We start from the raw sequence: 20,739 nt of genomic DNA, 5'->3' as shown, positions 1-20,739 counted from the left end.
TCCCTTTCCCCAAGTTGACACATGGCCTTCTCCTTCAGTTTTTCCAGATAACTGAGAAGACTTCTCTCACTATCCTGTATAAAGCATGTGTCATTTGTCTCCTTTACTTGTGTTCTTTTTCTGCATAGCACCTACTGTCACCTGATTCAACATGTTCTGTCAACATCCACATGTAGTTAGTGGCCATCTCATTGGACAACACACCTCAGAGAGCTTAAACAGCATGAAGGTAAGTTTGTCTGTGAGGCAGAAGGAGGAGGCAGAAAAGCATATTCTCACAGCATGGGAGGGAGGAGAAGAATGAAAAATAGGGTGCACACTTGACTAGAATAGTCAGGGTGAAAGCCAAACTGCAGAGCATTAAGTACCAGTCCAATGTGGCTTTTAGTAGTAACACATCCAATTAAGAATAGTTTCAATGTCTACATCAGGGGTCTCCAGCCTCTGGGATCTAATGCCTGATGATCTAGGTGGAATTAATGTAATAAAAACAGAAACAATGTGCACAAAAAATGTAATGCACCTGAATCATCCCAAAATCATCCCTCCAACCCCAACAGGTACACTGAAAACTTGTCTTCCACGAAACCACTTCCTGGTGCCTAGAAGGCTGGGGACCACTCATCTACATTATTCATTATTAGCAAGAGACACAAAATGCTAGCCAAGATACAAAACAAAATCAAGGTTTCGAATCAATAAAATCTGTAATTTTTTATTCACCTCAGATTGAGGTGAATAGTGTGGCAGGTCAGCTACCAAATAAAACAAGGTTTATGAAATAATGTCTTAACTGTGAAAGATATCTCTAAGTGATGTTTTTAGTGTTCATACAACTAACATTTTTTCTGCAAATATGAGAGAGGTCACTTTGATTCTAGACCTCTGAACTTAAAATATTTCTTGGGGCTCCTCTGGTGGCTCAGCGGTGGAGAATCCGCCTGCCAATGTGGGACACACACAAGTTTGATCTCTGATCCGGGAAGATTCCATATGCCACAGAGCAACTAAGCCCATGTGCCACAAGTACTGAGCCTGTGCTCTAGAGCCTGGGAGCTGCAGTTACTGAGCCCATGTACCACAACTACTGAAGCCCGTGTGCCCTAGAGACCCTGCTCCACAACAAGAGAAGCCGCTACAAGGAGAAGCCCACTCACCACAACTAGAGAGTAGCCTCCCTCTCATCACAACTGGACAAAAGCCCATGCAGCAATGAAGACCCAGCACAGCAAAAAACAAGTAAATAAGTAAATAAAATAACCAAAAATAACAATTGGGCCACCTTTCAATGTAAAAGTACAATTAGATTCTAATCTTCCAACAAAGAATGTCAAACTACTACTCGTATCATTCCTCTCCAGTATCTAGTATGCAATATTAATATATTCAATGTAACTATGAACCTTTTTAATAATGTTATTATTCCCTTAAAAACACCTATAAAGTAATTTTCCAAGCAGTTTTGTCCCAAACTTTTTCATATCAATATATAATTGACACATAACATTGTATCAGTTTCAGCTGTATAATATACTGACTGGATGTTTACATATATTGCAAAATAATCACAGTAAGTTTGGTAAACATCCACCACTATACATACAGATAAACCATAACCCAAATTTTACATCTTAAAAGATAATCTACATTTGTAGCAAATAAGGGAAAGCCTCTGTTCTAAAACTGTCATTTCTTATAACAGAGAAAAAGACAATTTCTTTTTTAATTATAGCAACTTAATTATTTTACAGTGAAATATTTTCCCTTTTCATTTCATCCTCATGCTTCGTCATTGCTGATTTCAAAAATAATAATGATGTGATAATTTTTAAAAATCTAGGGATGACAGCCTTTAGAGATATTGATAATAATAGCTGACATTTTCAAAGCACTTTGTGATTTACACAGCTCTTTAATGTAGACTGTCTTGTTTAATTATCACATTACTCCCTAGGAGTTAATAATATTATGCATAATTATTCCCAATATAACAATAAGGAAACTGAGTTAATAAGTAGCAGAAGCCAGGTATTTGAACTTTTAGTACAGTACTCTTTCCATGGCAAATTTCCCCTAGATAAATATTAAGCTTATATGATTTTGCTGATTTTTCCAGATACATCACTAAATGCTACTCGTTTAATCAAGATACTATAAAACACATCTGTAACCTGACTCTCCTTACATATTAAATATTAATTATTAGCATTTGACACTATATTCTTGCTGGAAAATCCCGTGGATGGAGGAACCTGGTAGGCTACAGTCCATGGGGTCGCAAAGAGTCAGACACGACTGAGTGACTTCACTTTCATTTTGGTTTAAGAAACAGGCTTAATCTTTAAACAGTAAACTTTAATGTAAACCCCTTAAAGAGAATTCCATGTTTAGCACTTAATCGTTACTGGGAAAATATCCTCACAAATCAAACTGAAACACCTGTGTGATGCGCCTTTGGAGAAAAATCTCCCCAACCTCATCTGCATCATAAGAAAGTCTTTCCCACTCCAGGGCTTGGCCCAGGACTCAAGGATCCTGAGAAATGCCATAGGATTCAGTTCTCGGCGGGTCAGGGCTATAATGGATGTTGGGAAAGAGACATACACGCTCTCACACATGTAAGGAGACCTGCTGTGTGGTGTGTGTCATGTGCTATGAGGTCCACCTCCGACAGACCATTAAGGAATACAGAATGAAAGGACATGTCTCCCATAGAATGCAACAAGCTCATGAATCTTCAGACATTTAGTCCTACCTATCCATTTAAGATATGAGAAAACTGAGACCCAAGGATGAGGGTCTGATCCAAGATGTCTGTGTGATCTAAGCCAATAGGTTCCAGGCTGAGACTGTTGAAGTTGGAGCTAGAGGAGAAGACTGTGAAGATGAATGCCTAGCCAAGGCCAGGACCAGAGGAAAGAGTGTGGGGCCTTGTGTGAAATGCAAGGAAGCCTCCCTCTCGGGGCCTTTCTATACAAATATTATCTATGGGAAGAAAGATGTATGGGGAGAAATTTTCTTCAAATCTATGGCTACTCCAGTGCTTTCCAATAAATGCCCTCTAGCCCTTTTAAAAAAGAAAAAAAAAAAAACCTGTGTGATGAGACTTACAATTTGGGGCAAACATGTAGCATGACAGAGGTAGTTTTGGGAATTTTGTACAAAATGTCAGTCTCCATTTTCTGAGAATGTATCCAACAAAGAGGCAATACCTGTCATCAAAAAGGGCTGTGAAGCACAATGTGCTTAGTATTCATTCAATGCTATAAATGTTAAACATTTATAAAGGGTCAAGCAGCTTTCCTTCATACTTTCCATGTCAGGTAGATTAAACTAAATAAATATTTTCCCTTTCTAATTTGTGTAGGTTTAATTCTATAGAGTGAGATAGATTTGACAGATACCATAAGACCACTGAAACTAAAACTATATTTTAGTAAATACAGGTAAATCTTAAAAACATTTACTAACCTGATATTTTACTAAACATGAATAAGAGATTTCATTTGAGTGATATCTGTATGAATCATGCTTTTTAACATTAAGTTAATAATTCAGGTATAGTTTGTATCATTTTGATTATAGTTATTATATATAATAGTAAATAAACAACCAGTAGTAAAAATGATCATTTCATATTACTGGGACAAATCTCACTGCAGAAAAAGGCTCTATCTATACAAAAGAAATTAGCAAACTTGAGCAATAATTCAAACGAGATCAAGATCTGAAACAGTATGCCAGGCAGCACTCTGAAAAATCTGCCATGTCAAATTCCCAGTGCATCCATTAGGCATCTATACAGAATCACAGTGAGTGTCAGAGCCAAGAGTGCAAACCACTGCTGAGAAATAGAACTGAGAATAGAGAGGATGCTGGTTCTAGTAGCATCATTCTGGGATCATACACTTCTATCCAAAACCCAAAATAGTATATGCATAGATAATATGATGGAGGAGGAAATGGCAATCCACTCTTGTACTCCTGCCTGGAGAATTCCATGGACAGAGGAGCCTGGCAGGCTACCGTCCATGGGATCACAAAAGTCAGACACGACTGAGTGTCTAACACACACAGAGATAATATTAAATTTGTATAACTTGCAAAATACAATTCTACAAGTTCATATAATAACTTGAATAAACAATCATACAGATTATTTTTATTTACTGCCACCTTTCAAAAGTAGAAGCTTATTTTAAATGTTTCCTTCTGTTTGCAATAGTCTTGTTTCTTTAAACTTTTTTTACAAAGTTCTTAGAAATACTTCATTCCTATATGGTAGTTCTGTTTATCTAATTTTTTGTTTTAATATGATTCTTTTAACAGAGAAACCCTCCTTTAAATGTTTAATAAAAATTAATGAACAAAGCATAAACTGTCTCTACTCCATATCTAAGTATTGATTTTTCATCTAACATTGTCTTAGATGAGTAGATTCACCTCAGGTCAACACATTCATACATTTGTCTTTGCCAGAATAATACTGCCTATTTATCTAAATCTATTTGCCAAAAAAATTGCTTGTCTTTCATTAATTTTAGAATGAGAGAAACCTGCAGAGAGATCTGCTTTCTGTTAAGCTTCTCCACTGTGCATAAATTCATGCTACAAAATTACAAAATAACAGTTTTCTTTGGGGAATTTTCAAATACTGAAATTCCTCTACTAAGAGTACACTGGGGCTTCCAGGTGGAACTAGTGGTAAAGAATTTGGCTGCCAATGCAGGAGACATAAGAGACGTGGGTTCAATCCCTGGGTTGGGAGCATCCCCTGGAGGAGGAAATGGTAACCTGCTCCAGTATTGTTACCTGGAAAATTCCATGGACAGATAAGCCTGGCAGGCTACAGTCCATGAGGTTCTTTCTTCCTCTAGCTTTTCCTACAATTTTACTATTATTTTGAAATCAGCTTACTCTCATGGGGGAAGATTTCCACAAACCATATGACTTTCAAAATACATAAGGAAGCAAATGAACATCCAAGTGAAAAGAACTGGGCTTCCCTGATAGTTCAGTTGGTAAAGAATCCGCCTGCAATGCAGAAAACCACGGTTCAATTCCTGGGTCAGGAAGATCCCCTGGAGAAGGGAAAGGCCCCGGTCTAGCATTCTTGGGCTTCCCTTGCGGCTCAGCTGGTAAAGAATCCTCCTGCAATGCAGGAGACCTGGGTTCCCGCAGGTAGCAAATGTTAAGTAGCAAATTAACAACCTCCTGCACAACCCCCCTCATCCCACTCTTGATGGCGAAGTACAGTTGTGAGTGTTCTGCCCATCTGTTCAATTAAGTTGCTTATGAAGCCTTTCACATTCTTTCCAACTAGAATTTAAATATAATTCAGTTCTCCAGAACTGAAGCTCTGGTGCATTAACCACCATCCACATAGTGGCGAATTCAAGCCTTATTTTCATTTAGTTCAAAATAGAAAAAAAAGTCATTAAAAAATAACGTACTCAGCTGCTTGTTTATAGTGCTTCAAATCTTTCTTCAAAATTTTGTTCTCATTTTCTAAAAGCATGTTCTGGGTGTAGACATCTGGAACAATCCCACCATCTCTAAGTTCAGTTACTCCCTTCTGTATTAACTCATACCTAGGATAAAATCAAACAAAAGACTTCATATTGTTTCTTTCTAATAAATTGGTTTAACTTATGTACATTTCAAAAAGTTAAGTGTAAGGGAATATTTATAGTAATAAGTTGCAATGTTACTTTTTAAACTAAAATGTCAATATTCATAATATATTTTTAGAATGAAATGCTAAGTATTAATACCATCATGGTGCATAAAATATAACTTAACAGCTCCTATGCTCCAGGCACTAGTCCAGACACCAGTGAAATTAACAAAAATGTCTAAGTCTCTACCTATCTAATGGAGTTTCCATTCTAGTATGGATGGTGACACATTCTATGAATTAAAGGCAGATAAGAAAAACAGACCCTGAAGTAGAAAGTAATGTGCTATTTTATCTAAGGCGGCCAGAGAAAGTATAACTGACTATTTGATCAGGGACCTGAAGGAAAAGAGAGAGACTAAGCCGTGTGGACATGTGGGGAAGCACTCCTGGCTGACATAAAAATATGTGTAAAGGCCCTGAGATAAGGAGGTGCCTGACATGTACAATGTAAAGCAGAAAATCAGTACATCTGGAGTATCGGGAAATGGAGCCAACTAAGTGAGCAGGAAAGAGAGTGGTGAGAAATAAGTCAGGAAAGACAGCAGGGAGCTAGAAACAGGAATGTGATTTTACTCTGAATTAGACCAAAGTCATTGGAAGACTTTGAGAGACAAGAGATGCTGAACATATTTATGTTTAATAAGGATTAATCTAGCGTCTCGCTGAAGAAACTGACTCTAGAGCATAAAAAGTAGAAGCAGAGAGCCTGTTGCAAGAGTCCATGAGAGAAATCGTCAGATTACACAAAAGTTGGCAGCAGGAGATTGTGAGAAATGGGTCCCTTCTGGACATGCTGTGAAGATGAAGCCAACAGAATTCGCTTACAGATCAGATATTATGTTTTAGTTAAAAAAGAAAATCAAGGATGACTCCAAGGTTTTTGGCTGAGCCACGGACAGACATTTAGTGAAATGGGAACAAATGCAGTAGGAATTTGGTGTTTAGAGAAATCAAGGAACTGTTTTTATCCATGTTAAATGCACTATGTCTGCTAGGCAATTAAATGAAAATTAACATTGTAAGTACACCTCAAAAGTTAAGAGAAAAGTCAGGATGTGAAATTTAAATCTGGGATAGATCAGTAAATAGATACACTTTAAAGTCACAAGATTGGATAAAGGCCAGTTAGGAAGCAAATGTAAAGTGAAAAGTAAAAAAGTTCTAAGGCTGTTTTGAGGTTGGGAAGAGAGGAAACACTACCAAACAGAGACTAAGAAAGAGAGGGGTCAGTGAAGCAGTGAAAGAACAGGAGAGTACTGTGACTGAGGGATCAAATGAAGAAAGTGCTGCAAGAAGTAAGAAATGAATAACTGTAACAAATGATATAAGGAGAATGAATAGGAACAATACTAAGGATCAACCACTGAATTTGCCAATGTAAAGTCACTGAAAAAAAGTTTCAGTAGACTCATGGAGGGGCTTCCCTGGTGGCTCAGATGATAAAGAATCTGCCTGCAATGGGGGAAACCTTGGTTCCATTCCTGGGTTGGGAAGAGCCCCTGGAGAAGGGACTAGCAACACACTCCAGTATTCTTGCCTGGAGAATTTGATGGACAGAGGAGTCTTGTGAGCCACAGTCCACGGAGTCACAAAGAGTTGGACACAGTTGAGTGACTAAGACACACACACACACACACACACACAAATACAGTCATGGAGATGAAAGTAAAACTAGAGTAGGAATGAGAGAGCAGGAAATGAGGAAGTGGCAGCAAACTCTTTCAAGGAGATAGACCTTAAAAAGCAGAGCCTAGGAAATCAGGATGAACCTGAAGAGAAAGTAGAGTCAAGGGTATTCTGTCTTCTCCTATGTTTTTAATACATGACATACTATTGTACATCAAATTCCCTCTGATTCAGCAGAGAGGGAAATCTTTCACAGTGCAGGGGAGGGAGGGGACAACTGCAGGAGTCATGTACTGAGTAGGCGAGAGCATCCAGTAGAGGAGAGCTGGCCTCAGGGACAGTGTCTATGGCTCAACCATGCAACAAGAGATGGAGCATGCTGAAATCAGAGGCAGTGGGTTGGTAGAAAGGAACCAAGACCTGTGGAACTTCTACGTTCTAAGTGAAATATGAAGGTGCATCAGAAAATCATTTATAAATCAGTTAATAATTTGTTTTAATCATTATATGTAGCAATTAATAGTTAAAGAAAAAACCAGATCATAGAAAAAAACATTTCAAGTAATACAGTTATTAACCAAATTCCCTACAAACCTTGCTATAGATGAGCGAAATATAAGTTTAAAATATTTATTTTTCAGCATTTTCATATATACATCTTAGCTTTATTAATATATTACACATTAGTAGTCATATGTTTTGTGCTATGTGTTATATATCTTGAAGTTGCTCAGTCATGTCCAACTCTTTGCGACCCCATGGACTGTAGCCTACCAGGCTCCTCAGTCCATGGAATTTTCCAGGCAAGAGTACTGGAGTGAGTTGCCATTTCCTTCTGCAGGAGATCTTCCCAACCCAGGGACTGAACCCGGGTCTCCCGCATTGCAGGCAGATGATTTACTGTCTGGGCCACCAGGGAAGCCACTGTTATATATCTTATCTGAAACCAAAAAAGAGCAAGAGAACCCTTCTTAATATACAAAAGTTCAAGACAATTGAATCAAGATCAAGTGATATTTGGGCTTCCTTGGTGGCTCAAATGGCAAAGAATCTGCCTTCAACAGAGGAGACCTGGATTTAATCGCTGAGTCTAGAAGATCCCCTGAAGATGGGAATGGCTACCCATTCCAGTATTCTTGCCTGGAGAACTCCATGGACAGAGAAGCCTGGTAGACTACAGTTCACTATTTGCCAAAACTTACCAAACAACATATATCATTTAATCATAAAATCACTTTTCTATCCATATTTGGAAGGTAGTTTATATTTATCTCAGAAGAGAAGACATAAGGACTGACTGAAGTAATGGACTATGAGGATTTTCTGACCATAAAATTGGCTGAGCGGTGGGATGGGGAGGGAGGTGAGAAGGAGGTTCAGGATGGGGGACATACATACATCCATGGCTGATTCATGTCAATGTATGGCAAAAGCCACTACAATGTTGTAAAGTAATTAGCCTCCAATTATTATTTTTTAAATTGCCTTTCAGCCACTGGCTTTATTTAATGCAGAAAAAAATCACTAAAGAAAGAAAATAAAGTTCCTGTTTTACAAAAAAAACATTTGGCTGTAAAGGGAAAAAGAGTTGGAGTGAGTTTGAGGTAATAGAGAAGGTAGAGGCAAGAATGTACATTTTGGGTGAGTGAGCCCTGACCTTGTTACCAGCCAGCAAAACAGTCCAGAGGAGGAAAGGAGATGGCTGACATGTGCTCAGTCAGGGTAAATAAAATGCACTACCATATTTTCTCCATTGTAACACTTTAATTTTGCCCCCAGGGAAATAATCATTATTCACAGAGCACTTCTAAATGGTCATAAAAATATTACTGACTAAACCCACAGTATAGACTTTTCGTGGGTCATAGAATATTTTATACACACACACACACACACACACACACATACATATATCTATATAGATACATGTATAATATTTTTTTGTGTAAAGGGCCATAAAATAAACATTTAGAATTTGGGGGGAAAAGAAAAGCTTTCAGGGCCATATGGTCTCTGTTGTGACTAACTTTGCTGTTATATGTAGTAGTATGAAAGCAACCACAGACAAACAGATAATACCTAAAAGATAGGTCATGGCTGTGCTTCAGTAAAATTTTATTTATCAAAACAGGAGGCAGGTTAGATTTGGCCCCAGGGTCTTAGTTACTGACCCCAGATTTAATGGACTTAATGTAATTACTGTTTGAAGAATGAAAAAACATAAATCAAATTCTACTGCCCAGGTGTTTTGGATTTTGGAGTTTGTTTGCTTTTTGTGGGTTTGTTTTACAAATCAACAAGAGGGAAACCTTGTTTCATCACCTTTTCTAAGATTAAATTAATTTATAGAAATGATAAATTACAAGTGTTCGTCCCCATAATAAGAAATTATAAAAATAATATACATGGCAATCCACTCCAGTATTCTTGCCTGGACAAGCCCCATGGACAGAGGAGCCTGGCAGGCTACAGTCCATGGGGTCACAAAGAGTCAGACACGACTGAGTGACTAAGCACACATTCCCATAGACTTACTATGCATTATTAATAAAGGTTTCTAATCAAAGTAAAACATATTTCATTTGAAATAAAAATATCCAATACAGTATAATCTCATTACAGATAATTTGCAATCTCATTTAAAACTGGCAGCTATGGATCAGAATAAAATTATTTGAACCACAGTATTACTAAACCCAAATAATGAAGAGATATTTATACAAATTTTACTTTAAAATCATAATATTACAATAAATGATATGCTTACTTAGGGTTTCTATAAACCTTAATATTATTGCACTCTTCTGAAATTTCATCTCAATTCAAATTGCTAAATCTAAAAGGATAATATGGCAACAAACACCTAATTAAGAGTATACTTTGTTTCAGATTTCTCCAAGGGAATCATTTCATGCTTTGGTGAAACAAGTAAGCACTACATATCCTAAACCCATATCTTTAGAACAAAAATAGGAAACTGAACTACATTAATCATTTCATTAGTAATGCAAATTAATCATCTATCTACTCTTACAAAAATATATTCTCTAATACATTTGTAATTATTTTATAGGGACATTATTATAAAAATCATTCACACAATTTCTAGATTTACTAAGAAGAGTATTATTTTTCTACCATCAAACCTGCTCTTTTTTTTAAACTGTATTAGTGAAAAATGGCTCTCCTCATTAAATTTATTAACACTAGACATGCAATTTAAAGTAATGAAACTGATTAGTTCTATATGAATGGTCTCTGTAGATTCGAACAAAAACAGCAAAATACAAAAATTAAATCAAAGTTGGATTAGTAGAAATTAATAAATTGTGCCTTATATTTAAAATTATTATAGGATTGAACTCCAAAACACCATAAACAACTTTATATATATTATTCCTTCTTTCTATAATATGCAATGACTTTTAAAAAAACAAAACATTTATTATCCAATTATTTAATAATATTTTTTTAAATAATGCTAGGAGTCCAAAAACATGCCTGATGACATTATTGCTATAGCGAAGGAATAAAGACAGTATGCCTGCTGATTTTCATAACAATAAGTTATTAAAATTTTCAGTTATAACAAGAAAGCCTTGTATAGGTATCATTTGACAATGCAATTTCACTTACTTATAAATGAAGGGATATTGATAGAAAAAGAATCAGTTGTGTGAGTAGAGAAAAGCAGGGCATTACGTTCTAAGTAAAACAAGCAAAGTAGTACTGTTAGCAGGATGTGTCTTACGTAGGAAACAATACTCTTGTAATTATGTAAAAGATATTTTTTAAACATTTCATTAAGTAGCCCTGGATTATATAACTCCAAGAGATGTTCCATTTACTTGATTCTTGTGAATCACTTAAATTTGAATATTTAGAAAAGAGATTTAATTTAAAACTTCTTTGAAACTGATATCCTGACTGTTTATGTGTTTGTGCTGTGGTTTCAGTGGCAGTGATGGAAAAAGCTTCTATCCAGCTCTTTCATTTTACATAAGCTGAGTCACTCAAAGTCTTTTGAGATGATTAAAAGTACACATGTTAAATAATGTTAGTATTTCTAGAAAACTATTTATCTACTTAATTATTTACCATTCAGACTGAAAGCAATCAAGAGTTCTGGTCATTCCCATTTTGATCAGGAAATTGCAAAGAAAGTCTTCTATTGCTTCAGGTACTGTATGCTTTGGAGAAAAGACTGTTTTCTGCTCCTAAAATTTAAAAGTGAAATTATTTATTTAAAAATTATCAAAGCTTTAATTGTACAGCCAGGCCTTACATTCATTCATTCATTCACTTTTTAAACAATTTTGTTGAATATTACATTCAGGAACTATTTTAATCACTAGGGACAAAGCAGTGATGAAAACAGATAAGACTCAGTCCTTATAACTAATAATCAAGTGAATGTGGCAGAAAATGAGTAACTAAATTAAAAATCTACCATATCGCCGATGATACTAAGTGCCTGGGGGTAAAAGCAGAGGGTTGAAGTGAGGGAAAGCCACCTATAGATCAGATACGTGTGTGGAGCTGGTCTGCTATGTATGTAGCAATGATGAAGAAAGATTACATTGAGAAAGTAACATGTGAACATATATCTAGAAAAGAGGTGTTCCAGATATAGCATCAGCAAGTACAAAGGCAGACAAGACTATGGTTGGACTGTCCAAGAAACAATAAGGAGGTCAGCTTGCCCTAACAATAGTATATAACACACTCAAAAAAAGAAAAAAAGTATGGATTGCTTAATTCTTTTACTTATCATTATAAAAAGAAATGTGGTTTTGGTGCCTTGATTTTTAGCAACACTATGGAATAAATTATGCACAATAGAGCATCCTTGTACTCCTATTTCATAATGGAAATAAATAAGTCTATCAACTATATCAGGGGTGAGTTAACTTTTCTCATAAGTAAAGTTTAATAGAACCCCACTGTGTCCACATGTTTACATATTTGATACTATTTCTGAATAAATATATAGGAGAATATCTTAGAATAAAATTCTTTGAGAACTATTGACAAATATGTTAAACAGTATAGTAGTTTTGTTCAGTTAATTAACCTTCCACAAACACTATTTCAAAGAAATGTCTCATATTCTTAGAGGAGGAGGTAGAAAGATGATGTCAGGAAATTTAACAATTACATGATTTAGGAACCTTGCTAATGTCATCTTTAAAGATCAAAATTTTAATTTTATAAAAATTATATTATTATAGAATTATGGCCAAAAAAATGACCTTTGAGACTGCACCTCCAACACTAGCTAAACAAAAAACCAAAAACCAAAACAGCTAAAGAATTACCCCCCACAAATGGCAATAGTATGCTAAAAAGAAGGCTCATGCTGTAGAGGGGAAAACCCAACTTGAATGTAAGTAAACGTTTTTCCATAAAATTACATACAAATATTTCTAAAGAATATATGTGTGTATGTGTGTGTCTATTCTTATTTCTACTTACATGTATACTTAGAAAAAAGACTTCAGTTTCAAGAAACAATTGACAGTATAACAAAACCACATATTCATTATAGATTAATAACATTTCCTATCTTAATTTTTTCATTAATCAGTCTAAATATAACAAAGCTATATTTTATTTCAGAGTTTAGAACCATTATACCTATCAAGGAAACTGATATTGTATAGAACAGAAAGTTCAAAGTTTATGAAATAAAACATGTATCAATTCTCAAATATATATAGTTGTATATATATATATAAAATACATATTACCAAGGTTTAAAGAAAATTACAAGAATTTAAATGTCAACTCTTCAATAAATTATCCTTGTTAATTTTTAACAAATAAAGCTATTTACATTACTTCCAAATTTCAACTTTTTAATAATTTCAAATATATTCAACATCCTAGTAGTGATGTTGATGTTTTATTTTCAAACTTTAAAAAAAAGTCTGCAAGTCCTCATTGAATTGGGACTACTGCTATCCTCCAACATAGAAGAAAATATATGCTGATCATAAACAGATGTAATAAAATCATAACAAAAGGAAGCTGGTTTCATAAACAATAAATATTCTTAAAACAGAAAGCCCATGGCACAACTCAAAGTTAGTTTTTGAAGACAAAATACTATAAAAACAAAAACCAAATTATAAATATAAAACTGAAATGCTTATCACAATATAAATCCATATATAATTTTAAATGCCTAAAGGAAATTTTTGTGAATTTTCTACATAGTAATATTTCTCTAAAGAGCTCAAAAAAAACAGATAAAAACTTAAAAGACTATCAATCAGCTATAAATATGTCATAAATCTAGAAAATTAACTCCTGCAAAGTTAGAAGTTTGAGTTAGCTTTTGAGAAACTGATGAGAGAATTACTGATATTTAGTTCAGAAGATATAACAGCTACGACATTGAATTTATTCCCTAATTGCCCTTCTCGGATTTATCTTTGGATTTAAAAACAACTTCTAGCATGATAACAGACACAAAAATACAATTATATTTTGGGTCATAATTTTTTCATTCAATGAGTTATTTATCCATTCACTCATTTATTTAACTGCTATACACTGAGTGCCTACTATGTGTCAATCATTGTGTTAGACATCTTTGCTACCAGGTACCACTATAAATGAGTAGTACAAAAAGTATTTTTTTAATGCTCCTCAACTTAATGATGAAGCTTCCCTGATAGATCAGTTGATAAAGAATCCACCTGCAATGCAGAAGACCCGTGTTCGATTCCTGGGCCGGGAAGGTCCACTGGAGAAGGGATAGGCTACCCACTCCAATATTCCTGGGCTTCCCTTGTGGCTCAGCTGGTAAAGAATCCACCTGCAATGCGGGAGACCTGGCTTTGATCCCTGGGTAGGGAAGATCCCCTTGAGAAGGGAAAGGCTACCCATTCCAGTATTCTGGCTTAGAGAATTCCATGGATTGACATGACTGAGTGACTTTCACTAACTTAATGATGTAAAAAGCAAGAAGGAAGATGATGAGCAATACATATTCATGCAACTGATGTGTTTATCCACTGCTCATCATTCAAAATTTTAAAATTTACCTGTAAATTACAACATACTAATAAAGTCTGTGTGGCAGACTTCACTTTATGTCTACCTGGAAGGAACTATGGGGCTCCCCTGGTATCTCAGCAGTAGAGACTCTGCCAGCAACACGGTAGACCCGGGTTGGATCCCTGTGTCAAGAAGATCCCCTGTAGAAGGAAATAGCAACCCACTGCAGTATTCTTGCCTGGAGAATCCCATGGACAGAGAAGCCTGACAGGCTGCAGTCCATAGCGTCACAGAGTTGGACACGACTGAAGTGAGTAAGCAGCAGCAGCAAGAGAAGGAACTATATCCATAGGATACATTAGAGAATAGAGTTTACTATAAGCTAAAGCCCTCCACTTAGAATATAATCAATCCTGGATTCAAGAAATTCTGCTCTTCACCATTTTTCAATTTTGAATGGACAGATATGTTGGAAAGGAGTTACTGGATTTCTCAGCTGAGGAAATCTACAAAATACAGGACTGACACAGGGCAGAATATGCAGTGAAGTCTATCCCATATTATTTTGCACTAAGGAAGCCAAATCAGCACCTAAATAAAGAGTATAATAATTTCCTCCACATTTCACAGGAAGGTTTCATTTTTGAGGAAAAGCCATCTTCTTAATTAGTACTAGCATGACTTTAGTATTAATTAGCATTAGTAGCACTTTACAAATATTTTTCTATCATTAAATTACTGTCAATTTTAATTGAATTTTCAATTTTACAGTAAAGCTATCATTCTATGTACTGTTAATTGGTGGTGGTATAATTAGAAAGCATCCACCATATTCTCTAGTGAAATGAGTTCACAGGCCTCATAAGAAAAAAAAAACATAATATATCAAGCATTCCCTGTGATCCAAATATTTCCACAAAAAACAAAAGACACAGATGCTTACAAAATAGACTGCAGTACAGGTATACAATAACAAATTTTGTGCAAGTGTTGAAAATCCTTGGTTAAACCTCATTGAGCTTAAAGACAGTTCTGAAAGAAAGTGTCATTTGTTGCAAAGTCATGCAAAAGTGACCACCATGTGGAAAATGATGATGCAAGGCAGAGTAAATACCACTATGTACTAAAAGAAAAGGTTTGATGATAAAGAAATAGAAATGAAAAGGACATTAGGTGATAGAGCTACATCTAGTAAGTGAAGAACTTATAGCTTAAATGACTTTCAAAACTTCACATGGAAAAGATCACTGTCAAACTGTAGGCTATGGTTGTGTTCAAAATTCTCACCAAAATCTGGGTATCTGTAGCCTGTTCTTGGACCATCTGAACTGCTTTTGCCAGATCTTCTTCACCTTCTGGAATGCTATAATTGTCATCTGGTATCTAAATCACAGAGAAAGATAAAGATAGAAAGAGGGGAATATAAAATACCTTATTTCATTTTAGATAATAAATTTTCCTCACAAAACAAATGATCAAAGAAATACACTTTATGTAAGACACTGTGTCATTCTGAAGACCTATGAAAAATTAACAACTAACAAGTAGGGAGCCTTATAAACATCACTCAGTGTTACTTCTAATAACTTGATATTAGCTATGGGCAATTTGTTTTATCTGTACTGGCAAATGTAGTCTAACAACTCTACTGAAAAAAAAAAAAATCTGCTAAAAAAAAAGCTAGGCCTTCTAAATGCTACCAACCTCTCCTCAATGCAGATTTTCTTCACCATTACTTTCCATTTGTTGTTTAGTCACTAAGCCATGTCTGACTCTGTGATCCCATGAACCGTAGCCATAACTACTAGCAACTGCAAATCTCTAGTAAATTGTCTAATATTTTTTTTAAAAGTCTGAATGTTAAGCTCTTGGAAGAATGCAATTGACTCTATGACATTAATGAAAGTGAACACTTATTGCATGCTTCTTATGTGTTGATCACAGCTTTAAGCCTGTTACATTTATTAATGTATTTCATGTGGTGTGTATTAATATTAACTCCACTTTTCCAGTGGTAAAATGTCTCCTGCTTGCCCATGCTACAACTTCCAGGCTTGCTTCCACAATTTCCTTTACAGCTTCTATCATCTTAGAGTGACTCTGTCCTCATAGTCTCAGATGTAATGATAGTTTCCATTGGAACAATGAATTAAAGGAAAGGTCTGAGACAGTAACTATTAGACAGAAGTATAGCTAAGTTGAAAGGAAGCATAGGATCTATGCTCCGTGAAGGTAGTAGGAATCTGGGAAACCCTGCCAAGGGCAGAGTGGATGACAGGGAACACCTGCTAGACAGAGATGACAGACTTTAGTATGGATCCATAAGGAAGGTGATGAGAGGCTGACTCTGAAAACAACAGGGAAATCAAAAGAGCCAGATGTGTTAACCTATCTAAATTTTTAAATACAATTTTCAGATCTCATTCTAACTATGTGATTAGCTACATTCACTTGAAAACGTGGTATCACTGAAGAAAAAAATTTTAATGAAAAATAAAATAATATTTCACAGGAATGACAGTAATGAATTTACAGAAAACATAAAATTAACAAATTACCTCTTCATATTCATAATCATCTTCAGATGCTTCAGTTATAGTGACCTCTAAATATACCGTTAAGTTTGAATCTCAAAATATATGGAATAAAATTAGTACATTTAAAAACTGATGTAACCTTAAAATAGTTATTAGATTCAAATATCTTATCAAGCTAGTAAATACATGTAAATTATTTTTTTAATTTCTCTTCTTCATACAGCTCACAATTATAGAAGTTTTAAAACAAAATATTTAAATTGTTGTCTTAAATTACTATTTGACACAATCCAAACTCATGAAAAGTTTTATTTTTAGTCTATGTGAAAATGAAAGTCACTCAGTCTTGTCCAACTCTTTGCAACCCCATGGACTGCACAGTCCATAGAATTCTCCAGGCAAGAATACTGGAGTGGGTAGCCTTTCCCTTCTCCAGGGGATCTTCCTAACCCAGGGATCGAACCCAGGTCTCCTGCATTGCAGGTGGATTCTTTACCAACTGAGCCACTGTCTAATAATTTCCAACTCTATTCTAAAAAGGCTTCTAAAAATGTACATAGTATCAGAGTATCATAAACTAGAAGGAGATAAAAATGATGGACAGGAAAACTATGACAATAAATTTTTCAAACAAATCTCAAACCACACTGAATTTTCCAGTATTTCTGAGTCCTTCACAATGACTTTTTATTGGGATTAAACAAAGCACTTCCCTGGTAGGTCAGCTGGTAAAGACCCACCTGTAGTGCAGGAGACCCCAGCTCCATTCCTGGGTCAGGAAGACCCACTGGAGAAGGGACAGGCTCCCCACTCCAGTATTCCTGGGCCTCCCTTGTGGCTCAGCTGGTAAAGAATCCACCTGCAATGTGGGAGACTTAGGTTCAATCCCTGGGTTGGGAAGATTCCCCTGGAGAAGGGAAAGGCTACCCACTCCAGTATTCTGGCCTGGAGAAATATATATATGGACTGTACAGTCCATGGGGTCACCAAGAGTTGGACAGGACTGAGCAATTTTCAAAAAAAAAAAGTATACTAAAATTAAATATAAGTGAAAAATAGATTTTAATGTTTTCATCAATAAAAGTTACAGCTCACTCTTTCTTATATATTTCAATTTTAAAATTAATAAATCATATTCTCAGAAAAGGCAGCCTAATTTTTAAGCAAATATAAGCTATATAATAATCACAAGAGCAGTTCATAAAGTATCAATATATATCAGCATTAAAATATCAATGAAAATGATTCTAATAAAAATTTTCAATAGAATTGCTGTAAGAGCTTCAAAAATTAATACTCTAACTACAAATGAAAACTTCAAGATAACATTTAATTTAAAAGAAATCAAAGTATGTGCCAGTAATACTTGTTTTCTTGATTGGTTGGTAGGTTTACACTTTTTTCACATTTACAGACTTTATTATGCCAAGTTTAAAATACACTTCAATATATAGCAATGCTTATGAAAATCAAATATGAGTTTACCCTAGTTTTCATTTTGCTGGTGATTATCAGAAATTTCTCTGTCATTCCATCCTCCAAGAGTAACCTGACAGTCTGAATAACAACTTCTGTTGTTTGTAATGAGAACTGATAACACACACATGGTATTTAATAGGAGCCAGGCACTTTCCTCAGAGAAGGCAATGGCACCCCACTCCAGTACTCTTGCCTGGAAAATCCCATGGATGGAGGAGCCTGGTGGGCTGCAGTCCATGGGTCCACTAAGAGTCGGACACGACTAAGCGACTTCACTTTCACTTTTCACTTTCATGCATTGGAGAAGGAAATGGCAACCCACTCCAGTGTTCTTGCCTGGAGAATCCCAGGGAGGGCGGAGCCTGGTGGGCTGCCGTCTATGGGGTCACACAGAGTTGGACATGACTGAAGCGACTTAGCAGCAGCAGCAGCAGGCACTTTCCTATGGGTTTTACATGTATTAAATCATTTCATTCTCATCCCACCAATAAGGATGAACTATTATTATCTCTGTTTTACAGATCAGCACTCAGATGCACAAAGTTACAGAGTCAGGACCTAACGGAGTTGGGAAACAGCCCTAGAAGTTTGGTTTTCACTATGCTATACTACATCTCTTGTTAACAAGGGTTAGCATATGGAAATCATTTAGAATGGTGCCTGGCTTGTAATAAAAACAAGTGTCTGTTTTTCCTTCCCTTGTTCTGAAAAGATATGAGTACCTGTGGAGGAGTCTCCTAAATCACTCATGATCTTCTGTTAAGATGAATGAATACATAAAAGACATTCTGAATCTTCCTCCTTTTCTAGATTTATATTTTCCTGACACATTTTCACTTAATAATATAAAATTTCCTGAAGTTCAGCTACAGGAAGCTGGACTCTTGTTTTTATGGAAAAATATGTCCCTTTCTGAGAAACAATGATTATAAGTTGATTTTGTGAGCTGAAAATGGATTAAGACCTAAATGTGAGACTGGACACTATAAAATTCCTAGAGGAAAATGGGCAGAACACCCTTTGATATAAATCACAATATCCTTTTCAATCCATCTCCAAGAATAATGGAAATAAAGACAAAAGTAAACAAACAGGAACTTTCAGAAGTTTTTGCACACCAAAGGAAACAATAAAATGAAAAGACAATCCACAGATTGGGAGAAAATATGTGCAAATGATGTGACCAATAAAAGATTAGTCTCCAAAATTTACAAACAGCTTATGATGCTTAACAGCATCAAAACAAACAGGCCACTCAAAAACTGGGCAGAAGACCTGTCCTCCAAAGAGAACAAAAGTAGGCACATGAAAAGATGTCCAACATCACTAGTTATTGCTGTTCACTCAGTCGTGTCTGACTCTCTGAGACCCCATGGACTGCAGCATGCCAAGCCTCCCTGTCCTTCACCATCTCCCAGAGTTTGCTCAAACTCATGTTCATCGAGTCGGTGATGCCATCCAACCATCTCATCTTCTGTCGTTCCCTTCTCCTCCTGCCTTCGATCTTCCCCAGCATCACGGTCTCTTCCAATGAGTCAGCTCTTCGAATCAGGTGGCCAAAGTATTGGAGCTTCAGCTTCAGCATCAATCCTTCCAATGAATAGTCAGGGTTGATTTCCTCTATGATTTACTGATTTGATCTCCCTGCAATCCAAGGGACTCTCAAGAGTCTTCTCCAGCACCACAGTTCGAAGGCATCAATTTTATGGCACTCAGCCTTTTTTACTGTCCAGCTCTCACATTCGTACATGACTACTAGAAAAACCACAGCAATGAATACAGACCTTTGCAGGCAAAGTAATGTCTCTGCTTTTTAATATGCCATCTAGAATTTGTCATTGCTTTTCTTCTATGGAACAAGCATCTTTTAATTTCATGGCTGCGGTCACTGTCCACTGATTTTGGAGCCCAAGAAAAAGTCTGTCACTGTTTCCATTGTTTCCCCGTCTTTTGCCATGATGTTATTAGAGAAATGTAAATCAAAACTATAATGAGATGTCACCTCAAATTGGTCAGAATGGATCACCAGCCCAGGTTGGGTGCATGAGACAAGTGCTCGGGCCTGGTGCACTGGGAAGACCCAGAGGGATCGGGTGGAGAGGGAGGTGGGAGGGGGGACTGGGATGGGGAATACATGTAAATCCATGGCTAATTCATTTCAATGTATGACAAAAACTACTGTAATGATGCAAAGTAATTAGCCTCCAACTAATAAAAATAAATGGAAAAAAAAAATTCAAACAGAAAAAAAAAAAAAATCCACAAACAACAAATGTTGGAGAATGAGTTGAGATGGGAATACTCCTTCACTGTGTGGGAATGTAAATCGGTACAATCACTATGGAGAACAGTATGAAGGTTCCTCAAAAAACTAAAAATAGAGCTATCATAAAACCCTACAATCCCACTCCT

The 20,739-nt window shown here is 35.9% G+C and overlaps 1 protein-coding gene across 2 annotated transcripts in view; it reads right to left on the bottom strand.

Annotated features, from left to right (window-relative positions):
* SPAG16 (sperm associated antigen 16) overlaps window positions 1-20,739 on the bottom strand; it is a 968,306-nt gene that overhangs the window by 930,565 nt on the left and 17,002 nt on the right. For both annotated transcript variants that reach the window (XM_070458611.1, XM_070458612.1), the window contains exons 2-5: window positions 16,870-16,916; window positions 15,599-15,694; window positions 11,405-11,523; window positions 5,454-5,591 (exon numbers count right to left, since the gene is read on the bottom strand). In XM_070458611.1, coding sequence (XP_070314712.1) covers window positions 5,454-5,591; window positions 11,405-11,523; window positions 15,599-15,694; window positions 16,870-16,916 — 400 coding nt within the window. The remainder of the gene's footprint in view (window positions 1-5,453; window positions 5,592-11,404; window positions 11,524-15,598; window positions 15,695-16,869; window positions 16,917-20,739) is intronic.

The sequence above is a fragment of the Odocoileus virginianus genome, chromosome 30 (genome assembly GCF_023699985.2).
Source record: "Odocoileus virginianus isolate 20LAN1187 ecotype Illinois chromosome 30, Ovbor_1.2, whole genome shotgun sequence".
Taxonomy (NCBI): Eukaryota; Metazoa; Chordata; class Mammalia; order Artiodactyla; family Cervidae; genus Odocoileus; species Odocoileus virginianus.
The sequence above is the reverse complement of the archived record's forward strand: the minus strand, read 5'-3'. Positions and strand labels throughout refer to the sequence as shown.